Source organism: Python bivittatus, unplaced genomic scaffold (genome assembly GCF_059951505.1).
Source record: "Python bivittatus isolate LINGU-HERP-01145 unplaced genomic scaffold, Pbiv_v1 ctg000000_np1212, whole genome shotgun sequence".
Classification (NCBI taxonomy): domain Eukaryota; kingdom Metazoa; phylum Chordata; class Lepidosauria; order Squamata; family Pythonidae; genus Python; species Python bivittatus.
The window spans coordinates 6,102,671-6,116,608 of NW_028277028.1; the positions used below are offsets into that span (position 1 = coordinate 6,102,671).

A 13,938-nucleotide genomic window follows, 5' to 3' on the forward strand; every position below is an offset into this window, starting at 1 on the left:
CATTTCTTTGAACACCATTGAACCAATGCGATAAAATAGAGCCTTTGGAACAAGAAATGTTGAAAACAAATAGAATAGGGAGACACATTGCAAGGAGTACACATAAAGGATGATTTGTTAACAATTAAAGCATAAAATGGGATAGGAAAATTAGTGGAGGAGTTGTGCTTTGAAAACATGTGCTTTTTCCACTCCATGAAGTGTGAGAATAGACATGTTGAACACAGTAGTCAACCACCATTTCCAAGTGTTAACCATTTATAAATAGGTACATTTTTAATACATACAGTTCATTGTACAGGTTACAATCTGTATACATTAGGGAGGGGCTGAGGATAATGCATTCTTTTTGAACTTTTTCCACGTCTATCTCACAGCTCACATGTACAGACAATAAAACTCTGCTCAAGCAAATACAGTGAAGGGAAAGAAACACATTTCTTTCCTTTATACAGGGGTGGCCAAGAGTCTTAACCGATTGCAGGGATTTGTGCAGCTTCCCTACAATAAAAGATCACAACTGTGTGGTGATTCAATATATCAGTAAGAGAACAGAACATGCAATTGAATATTATACTGTACAGGGAAAATTCTTTACATCAGACTGATAGAAAAGGGTAAAAGGAAAAGGAACTCAGTATCTTTCCAGCAAGATGGCAAACCAGAAAGATTTAATACAAAGGAACGTGTGTTGCTGTATAGAGGCAGACAAGGCAGGCAAAATATTTCAATGCTCGTGGGGAAGAAATTGTAACGAGAAACATATTTAACTGGAGATTAAAAAAAAAAGCGAAACATTCATTCCCTGAAAACAAACCTTCTATCTATACATATTAATACTCGCGCTCTGTGGAATGATTAGTAACAGTAAATAATGGTAGGAAATGGTCTCAAGGTCTGGTACATGTTCAGGTGGAACAAAGTCAAACTGCCTCAATTCTCTCATAAACTTTGTGATGGCAACAAGCAAAAATCATCTTCCTTCTTTACTTCCGAGCAAGCAGAAAAGTGTAAAAGCTCATTCCATTTTATTAAAAGACTCTCGCATATGCACTAATTCAAAATGCAGAAGCAGCCCTAGACAACAATGTTGGTATTTTTCATTGGGAAGCAGTTACAAGAGGAAAACCAAGTGATTGCAAGAGAATTAAAGATATGTTTGTTTTTTTTAATTTGTACCAAGGGTCCTAGTCTGAAATAGCAATTTGATAATACTATGTTGAGGTTCTCTAAGTTAATTCAGTTACCACTGCACAAAATAGCCTGCTATGAAATTTCAGCCCTTAATATGATTTTTTCTTGTTAGGGGAGCAATAACAATCCAGCAATTAAATTCAAGTAATTAGAGAGGGGAGGGGCAGTTCAGCTTATCTACCCCTTTGTGCTTGTGCCTTAGGTTTTTCCTTCCTTTTTCACAGCAACCATAATTTCAGTGAAGGCATCTAACATGTCAGAAGAAGTGTATTAGGTTTTGCCTCCTCTAAGCCCTTTTAAAAAGCTGAACTCTTTAATAGTTGAAGGTCCTGAACTCCCAGTGTTCAGTAGTGGGAGCTGGGGAGAGAGATGCAGCTTGCCATTCAAGAAATTACAAGGGGCCACCTTAAGCAGAGGAGAAAAATTTCTAGGCACAGAGTGTTTTTTTTTTTTAATGTAAGGTGCAGAAAATCTGGCACTTCGGTTTATATTAGATGACTTTCTGTGGAGATCATGAATAGTAGCAACTTGTTAACTCCTGTCTAAGGCCAAGTGAATGGCTTGGAATTTCAAAACAAATGCATTTTTGTTCCTTTTTTAGTCCATTCTGTAAAACTTGTAAAAATAAATATATTACATTCCTCCCTCCCCCGATACTTTCTACTTCACTGAAACAGCAGAGTGCAGCATATTTCCAGTTATTTGATATTTGTGAGATTCTTAGAGAAACTCTTGTTCTATAAGTAATCGAGCCATATACCAAGCTAGCAGCTCTCTCCCCTGGAGCCAAGCCAAACTTGAAATATATTAAGATTTCTAGATTATTCTTAGGACCTGATAGCAATTTTACCTGGAGCCAGCTTAACTAATTGTTTCAAATTCTTAGATGTCAGCATCACATTACTAAGTCTCCATAGTCCTCTAGAGAGCAGATTTGGGGGCCAAACAAGACAAATTTAATGTGTGAATGCAAATTATGTGCCCATTTTGTTATATGACTAAGCAGTCAAGATGGACCGCCAAAGACAGAGGAAGTAGCTTTCTCTTTCAGCTAGTTAAGCTGTTTTTACATTGAATAGGAAGCCTCCTTTGACAATTTTGGAGAGGTAATTTTGGTAAGGTTCTTAGGAAAGGGAGAAAGAATTCAACTTCGCTCCACATAGATCTTAGACTGCTTAGGCTTCATGTCTTTACTAGAATCAACTGGTACATCTCTGACAGCCAGATGCACAGTAAGTTAGCATCTAGATTTTTGTTCAAGAAAACGTCCAGTGAGCAAAAAAACTTTTCTGCAAAGCCAGAGTAGCATCACACGGTGGATTTGGTAAAGCATGCATACATTCACAGTAAAAGTCTTATAGGACTTGAGGCTGTGATTTATTTGGTGTGTGGATTTTATAGAAAATAGTTCTGAAACTCCAACTTAGGCATGTGATGTGTACACATGTATATATAAAAGGGGTGGGTACAATACTTTTGCGTGTCTTTAAACAAACAAACAAAAAACACTATGGCAGATCTCTGTGTTGCGGTATTAGCCACTCTTTTAACTTTCCTGAGTAGAAAAAACTCACTTGAAAGATATCTCAGTTGAAAAAAGGACAATGAAATAAATTATTTTGTGCTGTATTATATTATATCTCAAGAAAGGACATGATAAGCCAATGAAGAACTAAACTGAGAGCAAATACAGAGGGAATTTCTCTCTGCCAAATCTTCAGAGAAATATGTCTTTTATTTCAGAAGAGATGTGTTACTTGGTAACTAAAAGCAGCAACAATTAAGCCTCAGATGCACCTAAAGAGAACTGCTGGAAGAACACAGCATATATTTCTCTTTGTACTAAAAATGATTTCAACTTTTGAGGCATATATACAATGTCTAGTACTTGTGCTATATACTTTGAGTCATTGCTTCTTTTTTAAAAATATATATTGAATGACAAGAGCTGTTTGTATTTCTAATGACAATATCATTTATGTTTAAATAACCATTATTGATCATAGAAACAAATGCAACTATAAAGTGCACCCAATTTACAGAGAGCAGGTGGCAAACCCATCAGTGCAAGAATCCTGTGAAATCACAACACAGTACTGTTAAGAAGCGGGGGAGGAAAATTCTGCCCAACAGCAGTAATTGATATCTCATTTTGGATGACCATGCCGTTTCTTTTACTAACTCCTAAATGTAAACAATTATGGTACAGAGAACCCCATGGCAGTGAAGATGGAGCCGGATTCAACACGATGAGCATTCATTCATTAAGATTAAAATCTTGAAACTATCAAGGCAGTTGCCATGATAGAAGCACGATGACTCCACCTTCCATATGACAGAGGTGGCTTATTAATTCTTTTTAACTTTGTTTATCAGGAAGGAGTGGGTAACCTAATATCTCAGTGCACTTCAGCTGATCACTTGCACTAAGGTACAAGTGACTGTATAAAGGCCCAAAATCAGAACAACAGCTATTTTCATCCTCCTCTGTGTACTGCGACAAAATAGGTTCTAGCTTTTCCAAGATATAAGCAAGACAAGTGCAAAAATGTTTTAAAGAACTAAATCATAGATAAACATATAGAAACATAATCTTGTTTGGTGCAAATTCCAGTTTTAAAGAGTTTAAAATTTAAAATAACCACTCTTCATAAAGCAGGAAAAAATGTTTTACAAGACCCAGAATCTAAACCACTTAGGAGACAAAAGAAATGTGTGGGAAAAACAGCAGTGGCTTTATCTATTCTGGTAATAAAAGAAAGCAAATATAGAGTTGCATCTTTAGGTTTATTTATGAAACTTCTCCACTTCTCTCCTTCTCTCACACTCATGCACCACACAAACACATTCAAACACTGAAAGAAAAGAGAGAACACCAGTGTTGGTTTCAATAAGTTAATAAAACTGAAGCATGCCCCCCAGCTCTTTGAAAAAAAAGCACTAGCAAACATCTGAGCTTCTTTGACACCAGCATACCATAGCATGAATCAACCAGAACAGTAATTTTCTATTTTGCAAGCAAATTTTGTAATGTGACCAATTCAAGGTGGAAAATATGTGCAAGAGTTGTAAAGAACCAAAAGCAAAGTAAAAGTAGCTCTTGGAAATGCTACATTTCATACCCAGAGAAATATGGCAACTTATAATAATGAAACCAGAGAAAATAGTCAATTGTTATATTGATCTCTTTGCCTCTCTGAGCTCTTTCAGGACCTTAAAACAGGAAATATCTGAAAACATTTCCAGATTTAAAAAAAAAAAATTATTGACCTCATTTTCAAGATGGAATCCTTAAAGATTAGTAAAAATATCTTTTATCATACTCTTCTATTCATATAAAGGAACTTCTGAATACAGCATATATTTTTTTAAAAAGAGGTATCATAAAGCACAGTGGAAGATGTATTGTACTTTAGAACCATTAGGATAGTTTGACAAGAATAATAAAGAATAATGAAAGGGCAAAGATGCAAGCTGTTCACTTCTATGCAACCACGATCCCCTCCTTCCCTCGATTCCCCTTCTCCCGGCCAGCCAGCTTCCTCCTGCGTGCCTTGTGAAAACATTTTTTTTTTAAATTTAATTTTCAGAAGTTGGTAAGCCAATTCATCCTCTGAATGATCAAAATGCAGAGAAGGCAAAATGTGATGTATTTTTTTGCCTGCTTTGTGTTTCTGCCCTGGGGATGACCTCTCTATACTATTGATGGTTTCCTGATTCATATATGCATTCACAAAATATTCTTCTATCCCTTGGTATGGATTCCTAGCTGTACCAAGTCAAGCTTTTCTGAGCTAATTCAAAGCTTACTGAAAATAGTATGGACTGAGAATATCTGCATAAAGCGTTTGCTACATTATCATTTTCTCCCTTGAGATCACTGGTTTCATTAGCTCGCAGGAATCATGAATCACTCAGTCTTTTGCATTTGGATTGGAAAAGCAGTCCAACTTCTAACACCAAATCATATTTCTTCTATCTCAATACCAAATTAACCTAGAGAAGAAAAGAAGAACTTCAAAAGCAGCTGCAGGGAAGACTGCCCATCTGTAATCCAGGAAGCTTTGCCAGGAGAGTACCAGTGCTAAATCTAGGCTGGGGGGTATTAAAACTACCATTCTATCAGTCCCTCCTTCATGATTTAAAGTAGACTTTTCTAATTTTAGATACTCAGATACTAATTTACAGTATCCAACATCCCCAAGAAACATAAGCAATGGTTAGAGATGATGTGAAGTATAATCCAGTATCCGGAGGGCCAATGATTTAAAGCATTTGGTTAATTCTTGTTTCTTTTTAATGAATTTTACTGATATGAGAATGTCTACAGTGTGATTTGCTGCATCAGGAAGACAAGCACACTAGAAAATGGACTGGAGGTCTAAGACACACAATGATATCACCACTGACTGTTCGGCTAAAGTGGAGAGGACTTTAATTTCTCTCTGAATATTTGTTCAAATGCCTTGGAAAAAATAACAATTTGCTTTTCAAAGCTAATGCCAACAGAGTAGCAGGGAAAGATACTAAAAATAAATAATAATGTGGCTTTTTAAAAAAGGGCACCCCTATCATACCACATAAAGCAGAATGGGTTTTATGCATAGCTCCTTAATTCTAAAAACAAAGACCCCATTCGTGCAGATTAATAGCTCTTTGGACACAATGAAGAAATGTAGAAAGCCTACACAGACTGAAGAGTGTAATTTCCTAGCAAAAAAGGGTCAATACACAAAAGGGTCAGATTGTATTCCAATCAATTCAATTTTGAAATGAAAACTTTTCTTCAAAGAGCTGTTTACCTCCCTTGAGTATGTATATAATTTGACTCAGCCCCCATACTGTACATTTAATTGCCTGACAGCTGAAAATTGTATGGTGCTGGCTTTTTCTGAGGTCAGCTGTGTATAGAAAAGAATTTGGAGCATGTCTTGGACTGCCTCATCATCATACAGAAAACACAGGAAATCCCCTGGGTGGTAGTCTGCTAGTGAATAAAAATCTTAGAAAGGAAGAAAAACAGCAACATAAGATGTGAATTCAGCCAGGAAAAATGTGCTAAAAAATAAAAGGCTCTTACTCCAAGACACATCCATTTTAAACATTAGACTCCACAAATGGTCTCTTTGGTTTGATTGGGGATGTCTGCCCTTGCCTGGAGTCTCTGGAAAGTTGCCTATAGAGGTTGTCCTGATATGCCTGTGCAACAGGCAGTGTCCTGGCCACCTTAACATCAGGATATGAAGAAGTTTGGCTAACTCTTTCTAGAAGATCTCCTCTGGAGCCATTGGCCAAAATCCCATGTGGACTGTAATAGTCATCCTCCAGCAAGTGGCCATTCTGTGCATTGTTGGTTTTGTTATAAAAGGCAATGCTGCTGATTGAAGAAGGTGGGCTGAATGTTTCTGGCTGGGGAAGATTTCCAGGAGATGTAGGGCTTATAACGGTATCCACTGAAGACACAGCCCAGGTTCTGTTTTGTTGGTGTAAGTGAGGATACTGCTGAGTCCGGGCTGTTTTATCTATGATTCCCATGAAAGGTGTGGTCCTGGAGCGAGCAGGCTCGCTGGGGTAACCACCCTGGGTTGGAGACACTGGGGAAAGCTCATCACATGATCTGTCATAGGCTGCCTTAAGTGGAATCTCCATCTGCTGAACAGAAGCAGAAGGGCGGAATGGGGGATTCAAACTGGGAGTAGAGGAAATGCTATTGCTAGAAGGGGAAAATCTGAGACCAACACTTTGAGAATGAAGCAGAGGTCTCGGAGTTGGTGGATGAGGCTTTATTTCATTGGAATTTACTGTAATGGGCCTTCGTATCAAATGGGAAATGTCAGGAGAACCAAGCTGACTAGAGGGTAGAGAGGAACGTTCCAAGTCAAGCTTTGCATGACAGACTGGATAGTAGGAAGCTGACTGGCTCCGCCCAATCTGTGGGGTTTGACTATATCTCATCCCACCACGGTAAGCAGAGGAAGGTCTTTGTGGAAGATCCTCTTTAGTCAGCCCTCCATGCTGACAGATTGCCCCTGCACTCAGACTGGCCTGAACATGCTGCACAGGTCTCCCATCCCCCACTATTCCCCCAATAGAGCTCTGATAAACCAGCCGATTTTGGCCAACAGCCATTTCTGCTAGCGAAGACTGATACTTGTTAGCCACAGAATGGGATACTTGGCCATAAGTTCCTGTTGGGATCACAGTACTACAATGCACAGCTGAACTTGGCTGGTTGCTTCTGACAATCTGTGCCTTGGCAGGCTGCAACCTAAGTCCTTGCTGTGGAACTGCAACAGGTAGTGGAAGCATCTGGAAAGATCTCTGTGTCATTTTAGAAAGTGGAGACTTTGGCCGACTAGGAAGTTGACTGATGTTGGATTCTTGCTGGTATCGTACTGGTGAGCCGGACTGAGCTCTGTAGACACTCACACTATCTGCAGGAGGGCTTGCTCGGTATTGAGGGCCTCTACGAAGGGGTGAAGGAGGTGGGCTTTGATAATCCTTCCCTTGGCTACCAATTGGAGGTGGACTAAAACGGTAAGAGGAGGGCTGGTGAGCAGGAGATGTGTGCGGTGGACTAGGCCTATAATGAGAATTCTGGTGCGTTGGGGAAAGTGCTGGCGAGGTGGGTTGGTATCCTTGTCTTGTTGGTGATCCTACAGAACTATTTGACCTGAAGTCAAAGACCTGGTGTGAACCAAGTGGTGAACTGGAGATGTAGGCAGAGTCCCGGTGGGCAGGGGAAGATGGTGGGCTTTGGATAATGGGCAATGTTTGGCTAGGTCGTGACTCTGTCTGTAAGCCAACAGAAATGTTTTCTACATCTTGCTCAAGATATTCTTCTTCCAAGATGTCTTGTACTGCATACAACTCTTCATGCTGTGTTTCTGGTTCAGATGCTACGAGAGATTGTTGCTGTAGTTGCACCTGCGTCTGTCTGCACTCTTCTTCCACCCGCATAAGGAGCCGCTGGATTTCACGGTTGTTCGGACAAAGTTTGATGGCCTCGTTCAGGTCCTCCAGTGCTGCTGAAAACTGCCTGTTTGATCCAAAAAAAATGACAAAAAGAAAAAAAACGAATAAAATTTACTCTGGATCAGAATGGCTTTAATAAGAATTTCTTATGCATAAAATTATAGCTAATCATGAGGAGGAGGATTTCCAAATCTTGTGAACCAGATTCTTCAGCCTTGTGTGTTTCTTCTATTTACTCAGGAGAAGAAACAGACAATATTTCCAAGACTGCACTCTTGGAGATGAGGGAACAAAGACAATATATTGGGGTATTTCAGATTTGTAGAGCTCTGTTCCTCCACTATTTTAGGTCTGAGTTTATGCCAGTTTAAGGCTCCAGAAAAGGGGCATGCTCAGGCCTGCCTTCAGCCAGTGGATTCTGCTCTGAGTATTGCTCTCTTGGAAATGAAAGAGAACAAGGATAGGAGAGTGTCTGACAAAAACCTCACAGGCCTTTGCCTATCCTATGAGGAACAGAAGGGTGGGAAGTTTCAAGGGAGGTGGGTTGTCATTTACAGGGACACTGGTAGATTTTGAACAAAATAGTAATCTAGTCATGTGTTTCTGATTGGTAGAGATTAATCTCTAGACTCTTCATGCATTTTGCTTTCTTGGTTGGTTTTAAAACACACAAATGTGTTTTAAAAGCACAAAAACAGTTGAACACCTAAACATTTGACCTATACTGATTGCTGATGCTGGGAGGCAAGGCAAGGGAAGACTTTTTTTACAGTAGACCCCAAGAATCTGAATGTGGGGAAGTCCTAGAAATTAACCTGGTTAACTGTTTTGAACAAGATATTGCCAACTGTGGAAAATCAAATAAAACAGCATAAATGTGGGAAAGTATAACAATGACTTGCAGTTTAGCTCAATGAGTAGAGTTCAGCCTCTGGAATGAAGTTTAATCACAAGGAGAGACCAAGAGAAGGGTATATTAGCAGCTCAATGGGCTGTTCTTGAGCTGAGGGGTTAAACCGCAGGGTTTTCAGCTCAGTCTGGCACAAAGCACACTCTTGTCAGGTATCTTACTCCATGAGCTGATCAAAGAGGATAGCAGTTTCTGAAAGACAAAGCTCTCCAGCAACTTCAGGATTCTGAAATGTGATCCCACTTTCAGCACATGAACTAGGCCCACTGAGCATCAATCCTAACACAAATGACACATACCTTGATCCGACTGCTTTCAACTTATCTTACATAACAGTTAACCTTATGCTAAGAGCAGAGCAAGTTATTGATTAATCCACAAACTTATCCTCCATGTTGATGCACGTTTTTATGGTATGGATAAAAGTAGTACCTGCAGAATGCTCTAAGGACACTATGGCACAACTTAAAGAGCTGCTATAGCTGAAACTATGGAAGATGCTCAGCTTGATGATAGGCCATAAGAGTTTCTGAATCTTTTATCTTCAGATTATAATTAAACTCTCCCTCAGGTACACTCTTGCTATTTGTTCCTTGTGTGGATCAGGGCATTTTTAAGAGTGTATCACACCCAAACCTTCATTTCTCTCTGGCTCTCCTCTCACCTGCTGCTGCGTTTGGCCCTTGCTCTTGCATAGTAAGCTTCATAAGATTTCGGTTTCAGCTCCAGTGCTTTAGTAGCAAATTCCTCCGCCATTCCAAAATCCTGCCATTACAATAGGTGCGTAGATAAGTCATTGAAAAAACACACAGAGAATTTGGGAAGAAAAAAAAAATCACATGGATAGATTGTTGTAAGCGGACTGAGTATTTTCCAACATTAGCAAAATATCAGACAGCTGGTATCAAGAGATCCAACTCTGTTTTGAGATGTTAAGTTATCCATTCCCAAACTGGGACTGTAAGTGTCTAACCTGTTCTTTGTGCATCCATTCAGTCCGTGTGTTATCATTTATTCTGCCCTAGAAAACTCCAAGTATTTTTTAAATTTGCAACTTTTTTTTGGTACTTCTGTACTAATAACTTCAAATTATTTAGGTCTTCATACTGACCATTGACATGAACAAGTTCTGGAACAATATATATTGTAACCTATTTTGTTTTTCTCATATTCTTATGGTTGGCTCACTTGAACTGTCTCATGTGTTGAAGGAATTAGGTAAGGGGAACTTAGGGATCTATTACATAATCCTCGATATTCGCAACAATTCCTAATTACAATTTTCTTTATGACTATGTGAAGGGTCTTAGATAGATACAGAAGTACATACATAGAGGTTCTCCATGCAGAAGTTCCATACTTGTGTGGCTGGGAGCATAAGGAAGGGGAGGCATGGCCAGAGTGGGCAGCATGGGCAAGCTTACATTGAATAACCCTACAATTCTCTTATATATGGTTTTAAAACTTGAGAGAGTTTAAATCACATTTATCAGAATTAAAATTCCAAGAATAAGGACAGACATAGGTATGCCTGAAGTTTTTGTTGTACCACCTTTATTATTAACATAAAAGAGTTACCCATCTTAGCTAGACTTAATACCATCATTATGATGATATAAGTGAAGTCTACTAATATATTATTAAGAAATAAGCAGTGCCTTGCTGGATCGAACCCCTGGCCCATCTAGTCCAAGCAATCTGTTCTCATAGCGGCCAACCAAATGTACAAGGTTGCAACTGTAAAATCTATTTATATTTTTAAGTTTGGAGTTTGTTTCCATAGTTTAAAATCTAACCTGTTATATTTTGTTATGTGTCTCAGTGTTTATATCACTGAGTTATTATTATATGATTTCTAACCTAAAAAGTGTTTTTTCTCTCTCACAGGCATATTCCACTATACACACACAAACACACCTTTTATGTTGTTTTAAACATGAATAGCTTGTGAGTAGCATGAAGTGCTGTCACATGCCAGGAGAGTGCAAACTATGCATCTTGACTTTGAGTCACTGTTCTAAGAGAAAGCAAGAGCTTTAGAAGGAAAAGACAGCATTTTAAATCCACCAGCATCCTCCAATCTGCATACACACAGAAATATTTTTAAAAAAATCAAAGGAAGCTATAGCAGCTGTTTTCATAGATTGATGATTTTTTAATTGTTTGAAATGAATCCTAAAGCATTGCTTGGCTGTTTCAGAATTAGAAAACGCCAGTGCTCTGTGAAGGACAACCAAGTTACAAAAAGGTGGAGGTTTTAAGGCCATTCTAGGAATATGGGTAAGAGTTTGGTTAGGAAGTGATTAGGAACAGGAAAGGAAGCTGGGAAAGGATCACATTCAGGAACAGGCTTTAAGAAGGAGGGCACTTACATTCATTTTCCTCCGACAGCGTGATAAGTTGAGAAGGAGTGACACTTTCAGTTCCCGGAAAGTTTTTAGGTCCTCTCCAAACCCTTCTCGGGGGAACTTCTTCAAAGCATACTGGTACCGCTGGGCGGCTTCCTTCACTTTCCCTTTCTAATAAAATGTTAAACAGTAAATGCACCATTCAGTTTTTTATCTGTGGGTTGTAATGGTTACAAATCAACCTATTAAAGAAGTTGAATGTGCCTATGAAAGTTTCTAGAAATAGCAAGAAATGTCAGTTATTCTCCTTGCAGAATAACTTTTATCAATCTGGTGATTGTTAATAGAAACTCTGTTCTTACAAATAATTCAGATTCCTTTTCTTGTTCTGTTATTGGAGAATCAGCTTGCTAGGATATACTTTTTGTGGCATGATTGAACAGTGTAAATACTAAGAAAATACTATTTCTTAAGTAAGGCAGAATGGGCAACAACTCCCAATATCTTTCACTATTTAGCATAAACTTCACCCTAACCCAAATCATGTGCCTAACAGACATAAAGTTGTCAAACAATGTCTTCTGGCCTATGGTTTAAGAGATAATGGTTATTCTCTTGTCATACAGTTTACAATTATGAGATTTTTATTTGTTTTTCATGGAAAGGGTGAATTAATTAGCAGACAAATGGATTAGCAGAGACAAAGCAACAAGTATTATTTCTGTGGGGGAAATGAAATATTAGACACTTACCATGAAGATTATTTTTTGTTTGATGTGTTACATCTGCACACTGGACTATGATTTCCTTGCAGTTCAGAAATGGCAAGATTCCTTACCCAAGATCTTTACTGAATCAGTCTCTTAATGAAACTGTTACCAGTTCAATTCCAAAGCAAAGTTTTAAATAGAGCAAGATAAAGCAAAGAGGCTAGGATAATATAACAAAAGGACTAATGTGTAGCTAGTGATGAAGCAAACCTCTTTGCATTATCTGTAGCACAACACTGTATGATGGGTTAGCTAACATGAATAAATGGGTGGGATGGTTGGCTCTCATAAGAAAATGGAGCATCAGGTTTATGCTATAACCATGCTGATGAGAAATATTGGGATAGAAAGAAGGTAAGCTGAACTCCTTGTGAGTTCTAGGGAAAACAGAATGAACTTCAATAATGAAGAATTACTTTTTAAACAAGAAAATGGTTAGGAAAACACTATGGTAGAATAATGAGAAATACAGAAGGTAAAAGAACAGGTCACAAGGATTTAGGAGAAAACCATTACTGACAAAGGCAGAGAATAAGTAAAGATTTTGGTAAAGGCCTTTCTGGTGGTTGATGGGAGGCAGTCTAAATTCTCTGTTTTCTTTATACCATTCTAAGACAGGACTGATAGCTTCTTCTAGAGCAGTGTTTCTTAAACATTTTGCTCTCAGGACCTCTTCCCACTTTTAAAAATTATGGAACACCCCAAAAGACCTTTCCTTGTATGGGTTATATTTACCAATAATTACTGTATTAAAAATTAAAATTGACACATTTGTAGAAAATGTTTTATTGAATCATGTAAAAATAACCCATTAAGTTTAAAAATATTAAACCCATTAGATATTAACATAAATAAAATATTTTTCATGAAAAAAAACCTATATTTTTTAACAAATGAAAAATAGTAATGAGAAGAGTGACATTGTTTTAAATTTTTGCAAATATCTTCAACATCTGGCAAATAATTTTTATTTTGCGGACCCTTGAGAGGGTCCTGGGGCACACCTGAGGGTCCTTGGACCACACTTTAAGAAACATTGTTCTTGAGTAATCTAAACACTGGCATATCCACGCTTATTGTTTAAGCTGTTCCTGTCCTGTTCTCATACCACTTTGCTCTAAGATGGCGTAAGAAAATCCTGTCCAGACTGAGACACTTAGCAACAGTTTACAAGATATTCAGTATGGACAGCAAGCTATCACATTCTCCCATTGGATAATTCCCCTGCTGCTGTGCCCTCCCTCCTTTCTGTTCCATGAATGCAAATGCCAGTTGTTTTTCTTCCTGTGAGTAGGTTACACTCAAAGTTAAACTGAATTTATATATACAAAGTTAAAGCACTAAAATGTATATTCAGGCAGGTACATCAAGCAGCTTTCTAGAAACTTCCCTTTCGTACTGTTTATTTCTAATTAGAGCTACCTTTACCATGAATGTTGTAATAGCACAATTGTTATAGTACGTGCCCTGTAAATCAAAGGCTGCTGGTTTGAAACCCAGCAAAAATGTTTTTTTTTTCAGTTACTATTTTCTTTCTATGAGGTTCTTACTTTTCTCTGTGTGCTTGTTTGTTTGTTTTTAGTTAGGTCCAGCAGTGTATCATTTAATCATTTTTGTAGTCACCTGAAATAAAAATCCTCTAGGCTATTTGGTAGCATTGGGTGAAACTCTTATACCTTAGGTGACTGCAAAAACACTAAAATAGTATTCCACTAGACTTCTTTTTTTTTTCAAAGTCCTT

General features: G+C 38.1%; 1 protein-coding gene across 2 annotated transcripts in view; it reads right to left on the reverse strand.

Moving 5' to 3' along the window:
• Nucleotides 1–240: 240 nt before the first annotated feature.
• Nucleotides 241–13,938, reverse strand: part of TANC2 (tetratricopeptide repeat, ankyrin repeat and coiled-coil containing 2) — a 352,683-nt gene continuing 338,985 nt past the window's right edge. For both annotated transcript variants that reach the window (XM_088141581.1, XM_088141538.1), the window contains exons 25-27: nt 11,452–11,598; nt 9,744–9,844; nt 241–8,233 (exon numbers count right to left, since the gene is read on the reverse strand). In XM_088141581.1, coding sequence (XP_087997707.1) covers nt 6,292–8,233; nt 9,744–9,844; nt 11,452–11,598 — 2,190 coding nt within the window. In that variant the 3' untranslated portion in view covers nt 241–6,291. The remainder of the gene's footprint in view (nt 8,234–9,743; nt 9,845–11,451; nt 11,599–13,938) is intronic.